General features: G+C 49.0%; 1 protein-coding gene across 7 annotated transcripts in view; it reads right to left on the minus strand.

Annotated features, from left to right (window-relative positions):
• Positions 1–427: 427 nt before the first annotated feature.
• PHKA2 (phosphorylase kinase regulatory subunit alpha 2) overlaps positions 428–14,539 on the minus strand; it is a 61,415-nt gene continuing 47,303 nt past the window's right edge. For 4 of the 7 annotated variants that reach the window (XM_037020453.2, XM_017676940.3, XM_037020451.2 and 1 more), the window contains 13 exons: positions 14,159–14,292; positions 13,597–13,753; positions 12,774–12,853; positions 12,491–12,569; positions 12,265–12,394; positions 11,572–11,673; positions 9,202–9,320; positions 8,432–8,461; positions 6,925–6,978; positions 4,935–5,105; positions 2,478–2,531; positions 1,612–1,812; positions 428–1,075 (listed from right to left, as the gene is read on the minus strand). In XM_037020453.2, the coding sequence (XP_036876348.1) occupies positions 905–1,075; positions 1,612–1,812; positions 2,478–2,531; positions 4,935–5,105; positions 6,925–6,978; positions 8,432–8,461; positions 9,202–9,320; positions 11,572–11,673; positions 12,265–12,394; positions 12,491–12,569; positions 12,774–12,853; positions 13,597–13,753; positions 14,159–14,292 (1,482 nt within the window). In that variant the 3' untranslated portion in view covers positions 428–904. The remainder of the gene's footprint in view (positions 1,076–1,611; positions 1,813–2,477; positions 2,532–4,934; positions 5,106–6,924; positions 6,979–8,431; positions 8,462–9,201; positions 9,321–11,571; positions 11,674–12,264; positions 12,395–12,490; positions 12,570–12,773; positions 12,854–13,596; positions 13,754–14,158; positions 14,293–14,539) is intronic. The other 3 variants (XM_073227608.1, XM_037020450.2, XM_037020452.2) reach the window with 3 other exon arrangements.

The following is a 14,539-nucleotide window of genomic DNA, read 5'->3' on the forward strand; positions in this document are numbered from 1 at the left end:
TACTGTAAGAGGGAAGCAGCATTTCTGCAAGCGCACACGACCAACTTCCACGGCACGCTCCTCTCGTGCCACGAGCACAGGGGAAGTACAGCTCGCCTGCCAGGGGGGCGGGGGGGCGGGGTGTCAGGCTGTCCAGAGGGACTCCCTGCCTGCCCCAGTCTATGACAGCAGTCGGCCCAGCTATAAGAAGGGTTGGCTCCTCCTATTGCCTTTTTTGCTAGATTCTGGAAGATGGGGTATTTTTTTTTATAAGGCAGGAGAAACCCCTAAGTCATGAGCAGCCTGGATAAAAATTCTTGAAGACCATAAGCCAAGGTTAGCTGGGAGCAATTTTCTAAATCTTGGTGAGAGAGAATTATGTCACTCAAAGGTAGCTATGCCACTAAAACAACAAGAGGCCAAGAGAGAAAGAAAGGCACAAGAAAACCAAAGTCCCAAGTTGTTCTATTTGGTAAACAGTTTGGTCCACAGACAGACTGCGTTAAGTTCCCCTTGTCAAGGTCTACTCATCTAGCTGTTGCTGCTGGAAGGATCTTCCCATCTGTGAGATGTATCACTAGATCATCCAACCTATTTCAGTAACTCTGCTAAAGTCCATTTAAACTGGCTTCTCGTTCACTCTGCACTCAAAGGAGACAAATTTTCAACTCCTCTGTCTCCAGGAGGCCAGAGGCTGTGACAAAACATTCCAGTGAAGTGAACCTAGTCAACGCTCTTATTGGTGCTCCTTGGGGGAGCAGAGGGTTCATCAGCTCTCTCTGTGGCTTGGACATACGTTAGTTTCAGGTCACTCATTGCCACTGTTTATGACAGGATAGGCTTATGCGACAGCACAAGGGATCTTGAGGAACAGAAGGACATCCCCGTGAAGCTAGGGGGCAAGTGACAGATTCAGTTCCGAGGCCTATTGCATGTGGCAGCCTGAATTGGGCAGCAATTCCTGCAAATGAGAGGCCACTGCCTTCGTTAAGTAGGTCATTGTCCCATAAGCCCCACTCGGAGCACTGTCATAAAAGAAGTGGCAAATGCCCGTGGCTTGGTCTTTCTCCAGGGTTTCCGTGGCTCCAACCGATATCTGCAGCAGGAAAAGGCAGAGACAAAGAATGAGCAGAGTTCATCAGCAGCCCTGTGACAACTCTGCACCCGGAGGCTGGGTTGCTAGAGGCCCTCGGCCTGCAGAGAAGAGTGCCCAGCCTGAGGGCAGGAGAGCTGACAGCGCCTGGAGGGTATCTCTGTCTAGTTTGCAGTGCACACGGACTCTCTAATGAGGACGGCTTCCCCTAACTTGACCTTGGGTGCAGCATAAGTGGTTTGTTTACCCAGGGCCATATACATAGCAAGGGTGGGTGGAATTTGCACTAAAACCTACACTGAAACAGGTCTGTCCATCTCCAAAGGCCTTTAGATTTCCGAAGTGGCCACTAGGCCATTTTCTAACCAAATGACTAAAGTGTCTTTCTCCATCTGTGATATTTTCTTTGTTTGAGAATATTCTTTACTAGTGGATACAGAATCTCCAGCCTCGGCAGAAATAAATGCTAGCCAACTGGTTCCTCTGTCTTCATCCCCACCTTGGCTGTGGTTTGACTGGGTGGGCCTGGGCACACCCACCTGGTCCTGCAGGAACAGCTGGTTGGCCATCTGCACTATCTGGTCCACATGGATGATGCCCCCGATGCTGTTCATCTCCGTGTCTGAGAGCAGCGTCAGCACCATGATGGCCTCCACCAGCAGCTGCCGGTATTCGGGCTGGGGCACGCGGTTCAGCACTGACTCAACGTGGACAGCAAACTTGATCTCCTGTGGCGTCATCTGCCATGGGGACCGGCAGGAGTGAGCCAGGGACTGACCCCAGCACCCACTGTGTTCAGGCCTCAGTTTGAATACCCCCTTTCTGGCCACTCTCCTGACTCTGCCAGCAGGAACCCCTGGAGCTGGAGGTCGAGCTCTGCTGTGGGGGGCCCATCAACCTTCTCCTAGCTTGCTTTACCCACCCCTCTGGACTGTGACTTCCAGGGGGCAGTGGCCATCTCTTATTTCTCTTCTTCACCACTCCTTGTGGCATATAGCATGGTGCCTTTGGCAGGGTAAAAACTAAAAAATCCATTTTTAAAAGAACACATAGGAGAAAAGCCAGGCAGATGGCTGCTCTTAGGGGAGTGGGGGCCAAAGGATGCTGCACTCGGCTCCAACCAGTGTGGTGTGCCTCTTTGCTTGCTTTCCTTCCTTAGGGCTCTAAGGGGCAAATCTAAGGGTCCAGATAGTCAGAAATGCTGTTTCTGAGGGGAAAGAGAAAAGGTGATGCTTATAACTATGGAAAGAACCTTTCAAAATTTGAGGGTTAAGTGGTTAAAAAGAACATCAGACCTACAAATGGCCTCTCTATATGTAACAAAGGGAAAGAGGTTATAGTCCATGAAATAAAGCGCTTGGTGGAACAGTGTGGTAGGCTGGCATCTGGATTTTTCCCGTCATACCTCTCGTGTCGTTGAGGACGGGAGCACATAACCATCGATGGACAGACCATGGCACTGGAGGCAGAACACACATGTCACACTTCAGTCAAATTCAGGACGTGGCAAGTCTGCACACACGCACACACACACTCAAGTCACTCTGCCCTGGAAACCTGCACAGGGACTGGAACACACCAGACTGTCAGAGTTATTTTTAGAGAGCTTGTTCTCATCTCACTGCCCACAGGCTGTGTTTGCAATGGAACAATTCTAGGGCACCAGCAGGCATCTTTCATATCTTGCACGAACAGTGCCCCAGGGAGCTGCCGGGTCCTCTGTGGAAGCACCACGTTTCACTTGGCAACCTGGCCCTGGCGGCGGAGAGGCCCCCTTTGGTGCCATATGAAAGGAAATTTTCATGGTTCCTGCTGGCGAAGTGATACTTCTGTGCCTTTGCAGGCATCTATTTTTGAGATTTCTATAATAAGCACCAATCACAAAAGACCTGAGCACATGCACAGACATGCACTCCCATGTATATAAATATCAAGTGCTGGCTCAAGACAAAATACTGCTTTTTCATAATAAAAGCATCTTGGTATTGAGCCAGTGGCAGTCTGGATGGAAGTGTGTGATGCCCCAGGAAGAGTAGGGAGATTTTCTAGGAACAATTTCTTCTCATCTGATTGGCTGCCTATTAGTTCCCAATGCCTTGGCGGGCAGCAGCTACCCCACTCCTGGTGTCAGTGGGCTGAAGACAGTGGCACCAAATGCTCCTGCCTCCTGACAAGAGAATGGAGAACCAGAGGGCTTTGTGGGCCCTGAGGGCTCTGCTCCCACATGGGGACCAGGAGTCCAGCTGTGCAAAGATAGGGACTCTATGCAGCAAAGAGGCTAATGGCTCTCTAATGGGCCAGGGGCCTCTGCTGCAGAAATGACACTGCAAAACGTGTTGTGGCTTTGGGAAGGGGGTTGTGATATGCACTCTTTTGGGACTACTCTCTTCTCACTGAAATGAGCTAACACAAACAGTTATAGGAAAAAATTGGTCTTGCCCATGGTTGTTGGTACATAGAAGCTTTTAACTGAGACAGACTGTTCCTCTGTGCAAGAGGAGAGAGCAGCTCTGGTGGGGCCCAGGGAGAGACACGAATGAAGGCAGGAGACAGAATGTGGGTGTGGACAGCAAAGAGGCATGGTTTCCCCCACTGACCTCTCCTTGGTGACAGGCACGCGGGCAGGCTCTCCTGTGTTCAGGGGCTTGCAGTGTGGTCTCTGGCTGTCACCTCACATATGCTTCTGATGACTTCTGCTGATACTTTAACAGTCCCAGGCAGCAGGGAAACACAGCCCTGTCTGATGGCCACAGGCACAGTGGGCAGCTGGCTAAGAGGAGGTGTGGGGGTCTCTGTTCTGTAGAGGTGGCCCAGGGATTGTGCTTTCTAGGCACCTGGTACCTGGGATCAGACTGGAAGCCCTCCATTTCTGTTTGTCCTCAGGACCAGACATGGTGCCCTACAGACAGGAGGTGTTCCTGAATCATGCCGCTGGAAGGCAGGAACACCAGCAGGCTAAGGCCTGGGTGGGCTATTCCTGGTCATCTATGTAATAGTGTTTTCATCCAAAGCTTTCCCTGCCTTCTCCATTTCTTGTCCACCTTCTGCCTTTTCTACATTCCTAAAATATGTCAAAGGTGGTCCAACACAACCTAGCCTGCCACCTTATCTAACTTGCTGTAGTTCCAGCCCATGGTTCTCAAACGGGCTATTTGCTGCCCAGGGGACATTTGGCAAGGTGGGGAAAATGGAAGGTCCTAAGGCCAAGATCCTCACCTGACCCTAAACTACTTGATGAGGGAAATGGCCTCCTGCTAAGGCTACTGCTTCCACACCTGTAGGCAATAAGCTATGACTGACTGAGTCACTATATAAAGAGCTCTGCTCAGTACTCTGGGCAGAGGCAGAGATGGAGGTGGATTATGGACCTGAAGACTGCTGGGTGCAGACGTGATTTTAGTGCTCAACCTATCACCGGGTATAAACCCTTTTACCCCAAGAACGTCCCATTGTCATTTCTTGGTGTCACTGAGTTCATAGTGAACTTGCCTGGGGCTGAAACCCTCAGGCAAGACAGCAGTGTCTGGAAATGTTTTTGGTTGTCACAACTGGAGAAGGGGTCCCCCTGGCACCTAGTGGGCAGAGGCCAGGGACACTGCTTAGCATTGCATAGCACACAGGCTGGCCCCAAACCAATCCTCAGCCTCAAACATCCGTGGTGCAGAGATAGAGAAACCCTGTTCCAGACTGTAAGCTACCCAAGTTCAGGAGCTGTCTGTCTGCTCGTCTCCAACCACGTGCTACCTGATACCTGTAGGTGCCACCAGGCCTCACAAAAGGAGTGAAGGGTGCAGTTTATTTCCCTGGGAGTCGGTGTCCCAGCACCAAGGCATGTGGACTGCCGCCCAGCAACCAAGCTCACCTTCTGAAGGATCTTCCACACCTTCTGGTAGAATCCCACGGGGACTCTGTTGATGGCCCCATCCAGCCTTCTCCTGCGCAGCCACTGGCCTTGCCGCTCTCCCCAGCCAATGTGATGCCCACCTGAGTCTGATGATGACGTGCCAGTTGGTGAGGATGGGGTGCTGGACCTCTGCGAGACAAGACAGCATGTGGCCTTCAGAGGCCAAGGGAGTGCTGGCCATCAAGGACAGCTCAGTGAACTCGTCAGAGTGCCAGATCACCACCTGCCCCATGAGGAACATGGTTCCTTGATTTGACCTTGGCTGTTTCTTGAAGCTGGATGAACTCTTTCATGTACTGGTTTGTTTACTGAACTCCTATGTACTCCTCCCAGCCCTCAAGAGGCAGTTCAGCATGAAAGGACCCGGACCTGACAGATAACAGTGCGGGCTATGGGGTCAGTCTGCCAATCCCAACTAACACTAGCTGGGTCGGTCAGTATCACCTGGGCACCTGGGCTTGGCCTCATCTGTGCAACACAGACACAGCTGGACCTGCTGCAGGGCGCTGTGTGTGAGCACCCACTGAATGAAGCTGTAGAATCCTGGGAGCATGCCTAGCTTGTGGGCAGTGCCCGTGGGGGTCAGCTGTCACTACCAGATCCCTCTGGCATTGCTACAGGAGGGCTTGGAGAGAGACACCAGGCCCTTGGAGCAGGTAAGCCCCTTGGAGGTGCCACAGCCTGGGAAGAAAGATGCCCAGAGTGCCCACTTTAGCTCTGCAGGACCATGGAGAAGTGGTCACCTCCCCACAGTGCAGGGGCCACAGAGAATGTAATACATAATCCAGGGTGGAGGTGGTGGGTGGGAGAGGGCTTGGAGCCAAAGACGAAAAGTAAAGGCTGGGAATCTACATCTGGTACTGGTGACCTCTGAGTTCATGGTATATCCACCCGGCCTGTTCAACCCGTTTCTACTTTGCTGTTGTCAGCATGGGGCTTTATCCTAATTTGGGGCAGTGGCGGCCTCCAGCTGAATGCGTGCATTGCTGAAGCAGATGGAGAGGGTGTTCTCTCTGTCTCACCTCCTTGCCCGAAGCTGGGCTTATTTTGGCCTCTGGGAGGGAAGCGCTGGGCCTCGGAGCCGCAGCCTAGCCCATGACTGGCAGAGGCAGCTCCCAGAGCCTAGGCCTGAGTGGGGCTTGCGGAGCGTGGGAGTGAGGCCTTGCTGCACGCCCTCCCCGCAGCAAAGCTCAGGGCCTGCTTTCTTCCTGGTGCAGGATTCTAGCCACTTGGTCTACAGGTCAGGAAAGGAATAGCCCTCATTCTTACACATTATCTTTGTTCTGGATTATTTGGCACTACTATTTCTCAGTGTACAAAATCAAATTTCAAGGTTTGAAAATCAAATGCAAATGTTAAACATGCTAGCAGGGCAGGAGGCAGTTTTCTCTATGTGCTCATTTTGACTTCATTGGATCTTATTTTGAAAATGCTGTTAGGCTGGGTTATTCCATTAGGCTCGTTACCACTATTTAAATATGGCAACAATTAGATACAAATAAAAGTAATTAGAGCTACACTCATCAATGACTCAGCTGGTTTTCTCCTGAGTTCAGAAGGGAGATTCAGGCTTGATTCTGCAGTTAGAATATTTTCTAGTCCTTCACTTGATCTGGGGCCTCATGTCAAGCAGAGGGGCATTATCAGTACAAAAGGCTAATCAGCACATGTGCTAATCAGCACATGCAGGCAATGGTTCGCCACTGTGGCTCAACAGAATGACACAGAACCAATACATCAAAGGTTCCAGAAGCTCCTGGATCAGTAAAACTCATTTCAAGAACTCAGCTTTCTTTCTAGACTCTCATAATGACAGTCAATGAAAACACTTAGACCTGTTCCAATCTTTGGGAGTTAGGGATGAGGTGGGAACAAGAAGGGCAAGATGATTCAGACACCATGAACAAGGAGGCGGCAGTGAGGACAATGGTTGGGACGCATGGTTTACCGCAGACTTGGAGGAATGCACACTGCTGGACATGGCCTGGCTCACAGAAAAGAGCTACAAAACAAAAAGAGTCCACTCAGTCATGTGCAGTGACACCAAAGGACGCAAGAAGAGAGGAAGAACATAGAACAGCATCGATAAAAACCCAAGGAAAGAAGGTGCAGAGGATGCAGGTATATAAAGTTCTTACCAAGCAAACAGCCCCAGGGACCAGCTGGCAGAGCTCTGGGCTCCATGTGACGGAGACATGGGAAATGATCTCTGGGTATGAAATGCTACCACTCTCCAGTCATATGTGGGGGGTGCCTCATCCAGCTAACACACATTTTCCAAAGTCATAGCCCTGAAATGCTAATCTTTTGTGTTAAGAGTTGTGAAAATCTACAGAGATAAACAAAATACCCAATACCGACAGCTAGCATCTGGCACCTATGGGCACTCAATAAATAGCTGTTAAAGAATAAGATCAGGCTGATGCCCTTTGACCAAACAAGTATTTCCTCACCTAAAAATCTAGACTGTATCCTTCCCTTGCATGGGGGGATAGTACCCGTACCCGTGGTGTTCTTGTAGAAGTGAATAAGAATTTAAAGTGCCATGGCACGTATTACATTTTGGACAGAGAATAATGTATTTCCTTCATGTAAGTATCCAAAAACAAAACTTGTACTGGCTAATTGAATCTAAATCCATCAAAAAAGAAAGGTGATCACTTCATCCCCATAAAATGTACTACAAGGATGGCAGTAATTAGAGATAGAAAGAACCACCCACATTCATCCACAGGCAGCCCCCATCGGGATGTGGGTAACCAGAGGGACGCTGCCACCAAGTGGCTGGCAGAGGAAGATGTTTGGAAAGTCTGTTCCTCACTTGGAATGAGCCTAACTGAACATGAGAGCACTGTTTCACCCTAGGACAACACGGAGTCTGTATGCCACTGTACGGTTCCTCTGTGCTCTCTCAGTCCTGAGATGCTACTTATGAGGAATATGACTCCAGCTCTCTGGAGGGAGGAGAAGGAAGTAGGTCACAAGGGTAATATAAAAGAATGGTGTCCTTACATTTTTTTTCCTGCCAGGGTTAACTATCCCCAGGCAATCTGGGTACAGCAATAGCAGTATTCTTCCTAGTGATATCATCAATGACCTCATTTTACTTTTCCCTACTTAAATTCCCTTCTTTTCATCAGGCACTCCTGCCAAGGCAGAGCCCAGGACCATCTCTTTGACGAAGTATCCTGCAAAACCCAAGAATTTGATAAACGGAGTTTTTTTTTTACAGGCATGGGCAAGGTCATTTCTCCTGCTTTCAAGCCCAGCCCTCTGCCTGTCCCTGGGGCTGCCTGTCAGAGCTTGCAGAGTCACCTCCCCACAAGCCTGTTTGATGGGCAGAACTATTCTTCACACATTGAGTCTCCCCATATTCCCAGCCTTGCTCTCCATGTTCAAGCCAGACAGAGCATGAAGCACACACAGGAAAGGACAAAACAAGACAGATGTTTCACCTGTTCATCAGCACTAAATCGCCTAGTCATCTGCAAGTAAAAATACATCAGGAAATCAACAATGAGGATGCTTCTTGACACTCTAAATAACCCAGTGAGGGAGTGGTTCAGCTGTGGAGTGGGAGCCACTAGTGGCCCATGGACTCAACCTAGTGAGTCATCATTTGAAATGGACAAGCAAATCCAAGTGCATGTCTCACTGCAGGTCATGGTCAGAAGGAAACTCTATTTCCTCCTGTAGATCACAGTCAAGTCCTAGCATACTACATGGCACATTAGGACTAAAGAGTTGTTGTCTTCTAGCTCCATAGGGCCAGTTCAGAAAGAATTTATTGGGAATTAGAGGTGAACAAAGAAAAGAGACACCTGTGGATGGGGGGAAAACACATGTATCATGAGCATTCCATTTCTAGATTCCTCTATTTCATTTGATGGGGCGATGATACAGTTACTTTTTTGCATGGCTCTACTTTTTAATGGCTGTGGCCCACTAGAAAGTGTTTCTTGGCAACAGAGGCAAACATGGGGCAGGGCATTACTGGAATGTACAACACGTGAAAGTTAAGGATGAACATGTGTGGGTGCATGTGGGTAGCTCTGGGACAGCTGGATACAGGGTGTGTGCAGATTCAAGGGCAGAAAGGCTCTCATGTCCTTTACAAAGAACGGGCTGCATCCTGCGTGTCCTGGGTCTCTCCCACCTTCTGAGGTGAGCCTAGGTAGGAAAACCACTTCTTTCCCGGCACCACTGCCACCGCGAGCGCTCTTACCTGCTTCATCTCGCTTCTCAGTCTGCTAATGCCGCTCCTCTCAGTTTTGGTCACTCCAGTATGCCCCACCTCGTGGATGGAGATGGCAGGGCTGGATGTGGAGGAATGGATAGGTCGCACTGGAAGGGAAACACAGAAGCAGTTCTTAGAAACGGTACACCATCCACCCTGCGGGAGGAATGCATGTGATGGGCTTATTTTCATCTGAGTCTTATCTCCCCAGCTTGAATATAAACGCCATTAGAGGAGGGCCTCATCGGCCCTTGCTGCTGCTGTTTCCAGCACCTGGAACAGTACCTGCTCCACAGCATGGGTGCAAAATGTATCTGAGCAACCAGATGAGAGACTGAACATTGCTTAAGCAACATGCAGAAAACAATGAATGGCCATAAAACCCTTTAATGAATTGGATATTTTTTTCTAAGTGATTTTTTTTACTTCTCCAAAAGCATATCTTCCTTATAGAAAGCTGAAACCACCCAATTAAGGGGGCCTTGGGGCTGGAAAGGGAAGTCCTGGGACTAACAAGCTGACCAAAGGCTAGTGGCAGAGAAGATGTGGCTGCTTGAGGATCAGTGTGCTGCTACCATCACCTCATTTCCAACCTGCTGTAGCAGCCTCGGACTCCCACCTGTCTGTGCCGGGCCCCCTAACTGGTTCTCCCCTGTGGTCATAGTGGTCATTCCAAAAGGCAAGTGTGATCATGTCACTCACTGCCTGCTCGGAATTCTTCCAGGCCCGGCTTGGTCTTCAAGATAAAGCCCAACCAAACGATCCCGAGCAGCACACAAAGCCTTGCCGACTTGAGCCCCACCTGCCCCTCTTCACTCCCAGCCAGCTACACAGTGCTGGGCATTTGCACATGTTGCTCCCTCCTGTCCTGCCCGCACTCCCCAGCAGACATATCCTCTCCTTCTGCCCAGTATTTCCTGCCTACCCTGCCTTTCCAGCCAATCGACCACTGAAGCCATGGAGTAGAGGGCACTGCCAGGGGACACCCCACATTTAAAGGGCAGCAGAGAGGGGGGAACCCACAAAAGAAATATAATAATTAGCCAGAGAGGGACGACAGACACTAGGAAAGTGGAAAACTGAAGCCAAAGGGGTCTGAGTAGTACCAGTGGGGCCTGTATGGGGCGGGCACTGGCTGGAAATATTTATCTCAGACATCTCAGGATTTAACCAAAATTCTAAGACTGAATCTCCTCATTTATAAATGTTGAATAATTACAAAGGGCAATTAACAAATGCTGTTAATATGTAAAAAGACAGGACCTCTTCTGGCCTTGCTTACAATGAGACATATTTATGGCTTTCAAGTGACATGACTCTGCTTCTAGTTTTATAAGCATCTATAGCCTCATGTCTAATAACAGATTTTTAGTAATTATCTGTGTCAAACCATGTAAATTATTTTGATGAGCAGAACACATTAAATATTTATCTTCTATATTTACATTTCAATGATTGTCCATTTGAAAGAACAGGAAATTACTTTTGGAAAAGGATCTCAAGCACTCCTTCAGGAAAGGAAAAAAAACACCAAAACACATCTGATTGCACGATGCCCTCTTTGTTTAATGGCTGGCATGTACTCTGGGGAAAAAGTACAAAGTACCCAATGTCCTTCTTATTAAATAAAAAGAATGACAGCCCACACTGCATTTCTTTGGCTTGATGAAATAAACTCACAAATGTCTGCAAATCATTTCACTTTATTATGAGGAGGAGAAATGATAATTGCTTCAATTATAATTAGGGAGCATTTGAGAACAGAATTCTACCAGGACTTGGGTGATTATATTTCCTAGCACTGCAAACAGGGTTCCGGTACAGATAAACTGAGTGAGCAAGATGGGGATGAAGTAACTCACTCAGCAAGAAGGTGCTGTGAGGTTGTAGAAGGCTCTCCTCCTGGCCCCATAAGAGGTAAAGGGGGTCTGGTTGAGAACGGTTCTACCTGAATCAAAGTGGAGGCACTCAGGTGATCAGAAAAGGCAGCCCTTTAATCCTGACATCATGGTCACCTCACCTTCTCCTAACACCTGTGTACAAGTTGACAGCACCTGGACCTATGGCAGGAGTTTGGAGGTGGTGGGCCAGGGTGCAGCGGTGTGCATACCATGCCTACATACGGCCACAGCTTTCCCAGCAAGCCGATGAGGGCTCACAAATCCTCCAAGTGCGGACCTTAAACCTAGGACTGTTCATCTCAGTGAAGTAGTAACCTTATCCTCAGACATTATGTCCCAAATTGCAATTACTTAGGTTGATTTGTATGTAAATGAAGCAGTTCCAGGCGATGCTGGACACACCAGTCAGGACCTCTCTGGTCCCCTCCCTGCAGAGGTAAAATGAGCATTTACTTACTGCTTCTTTCAACGCCAAACTCTTTTCCACTGAGAATATGGTGAAGGAGATTTTTCATATCGAAAGGACTGAGGTTCATCAAACTTTCAGAAGCTTCTTCTCCTAAACACAAACATCTTGTAAGCATCCCAGATATAGGGCTGGTGGTGGCTGATGGTAGAGTCAGATAGGCTTTGGGGTGGGAGTGGCAAAGGATGCTGTGGCAGGTCTTCCTGCTAGGGTCTGTCTCCTCACCACTGTTTCAGGGTTGAAATGTACTGATCCTTAGTGATTCTGAGTGCTGTTGTTTAAAACTGTGTGTTTTCTTAACTCTCAGAAACATGATTTTTCACACAGTAATGATCCCTGATGTTAGAATGAGTCATACAGTTAATTTACATATTTAAATGGGGAGGATTTCTCCCTGCAGAGATGTTATTAAATAGGGTATGACATCTCACAATAAGGAACTACAGTAAGGAACTTAGATGTCAAGGCAGAACATTCTAGTGCCCCATTCACCCTGACAGGATATTTACCACCCTGTGCTGGATGGCTTGGCAGAAGTTACATCTACACAAGGGAACCTGGTAAGGCGTGAACATGCTCCAAAGCTCAGAGGCCCTGGTCCTGGAACACTTGGGCGGAGCTCTGTAGGGGTGGGTGGTGGGCGCAGAGAGCCACAGGAGCCCCCAGGGAGCCCACGCACCGCACCTGAGCAGTTCAGGCTCCGCGCCAGCTCTGTGGCCATCACCTGAATGATCAGTCCGATCCGGAGTCTGAGCATCTCCACGAAGAGGCTGGGCTGGGCCCTGACATACATCGCCAGGTAAACCACTATCTCCTGATACAAATACATGTGGAGACTGCGTTTTAGAGACTAGGGGGTGGGGGTGGCAGAGAGGCCACTGCCACCTGAAGAAGGCCCTGGCCAGCTGACCTGGGTGAGGACGGCGATGCTGATGTCCTGCCCACTGGCTTCGTAGATGAGTTTTGTGAGCTCCTCGGGTGGAAGGGGCCTAGGAAGGAGCATCAGGACAGAAACACCATGAAAGATGCCTAGGAGTGGGGCCTCTTCGTCCTCCATGGCAGATCCTTATTTTCCTGCTGGAAGCTCCCGAGTGACAGTGCCATTATGAAGACCCTCCTCCTGAACAATGGATGACACTGGTGTTTTCCCCACAGTCCCCCATGAACTATAGGCCCCCAGGCTGAAGACTTACGCAGAGATGGTCTTTTCCCGGGGCTCCGGGGGCAGGCCCACTGTGAGCTGCTTCTGGTGCGACAGCAGGTCTGTGCAGGCCTACTCGTTTAGGAGAAAGAGTGAGGAAGAGAGAGGTGAGCAAAGCCAGCAGGGAGGGTCATCATCAATAACATCGTAAATTTACCCCAAACTTTATAACCCATGTTATCATTTATTTGAAAAATTTATAAACAGACCCCAAGCTGAGCAACCCAGGCAGAGCTGGGTCCCTATGATCTTTGTGACCCCAATATGTGGCCCAGGCCTGGCTCTGCAGGGCTTGTTAGTGGGTAGTTAATGCCCACCCACTATAGCAAACCCACTGGATTCCCTGATATTCCACAAGCAGGATGGGCTGCCACGAGACCTAAGATAACAATGTTAATTGCCAGCTTCCCCGTTATTCACATGTAATAAATACCATCACCTTACCATAACATGTAACTTTAATGTCTTAGAAAGCGGATCTGGATTTTGCAGGGCCTTAGGGTTAAAATATTAATGACTATACTGCAGATATGCAGAACTAAGCTCTGTCTAAGGGTGCCGGGCCACAGTGGGTTTTCATTTCATCTCCTGATACATCTTTTTCTGTAGCTAAGGAATAAAACTAATCAACTTAAATTTCATTTCCTCTGTTCATCTTCTAAGAGCAGAGGGAGGTCAGGAGAGGAAGGCCCACTCAAACTGCGTATTAGCCAGTTTCCTTTACAAATAAGAGGTGCTCGCCTCCAGCTTTCATATAAGAAGAGACTTGGGGGCTAGAAATGACAAATGGAGAGTCTGGGCACAGTCACTCTCACCTCAGCCAGGACCTCCACTTTCTTCCTGAGCATGCCAGAGATGTAGCGAATCAAACCCCACTCCTGGTTCAAGCCGGCTTTCCCATACAGTTCACTGAGGAGGTTGTGAACGGTGACCCCATGCTGTCCGGAGAGATTTGTGTCCCAGCTGGGGCCCCTGTCAAAGAGATAGAAAACCCCAGACGTATGGCCTAGGACCTTCAAAAGCCAGATTCTATGGCAGCAGAGCTCACTTGGCAGGGAGGGGAATGAATCACTACACATTCTGCCAAGTGCTTGGGGCCCTCCAGGGCCTCCGAGTCTCACAGAAAAGGTTGCGTGTTACCAAAGCATCCCTCTGTCTCTTTGAAACAGAAGCCTAACATCAGGAAGTGGTAAGATCCTGGCCTCACCCAGCCTTCTCATCCTGGGAGGCCAGGACTGGTAGGCAGAGAAGCAGATGGAAGTCTGGGTAATCTGGGTGAATATAATCATGATCCAGCTTGTCGGGAGGCCAAGAAGACTAGGTCAAAGAGTAAAGGAGAATGGAGAAAGCTCAAGCTAGTGAAGATTGTAAACTTACTTTATTACATACAGAATGTACAGAATGTCTGCTTGGTCTTGTAGGTTTGAACAGTCTTTCAGCTGCTCAACCAGCTTCTCACAGTCCACACCACCATGGTCATCTCTGGGCCACTGGAAGTCATCTTCAGGGACCTGGCCATAGAGAAGCCAAAAGCAGAGAGTGGGGCTAAGCATGTGCACTTTCAGAAGATCAGGAAGCGACACATCAACCTGGTCTTGGAAATCTGTTGCTGTGCTGTGCTCTAGGCTTTCAGTGAATCTTCTTTAGCTTTTTATTTATACACTTCATTATTTTTCATCAGTGAATCACTGTGTTAGTGTTTGTGAGAGATGTAAGTTTTATTTATGTTAAGTCCACAAACAGGGAAAGCAAAGCCCT

The sequence above is a fragment of the Manis javanica genome, chromosome X (assembly GCF_040802235.1).
Source record: "Manis javanica isolate MJ-LG chromosome X, MJ_LKY, whole genome shotgun sequence".
Taxonomy (NCBI): Eukaryota; Metazoa; Chordata; class Mammalia; order Pholidota; family Manidae; genus Manis; species Manis javanica.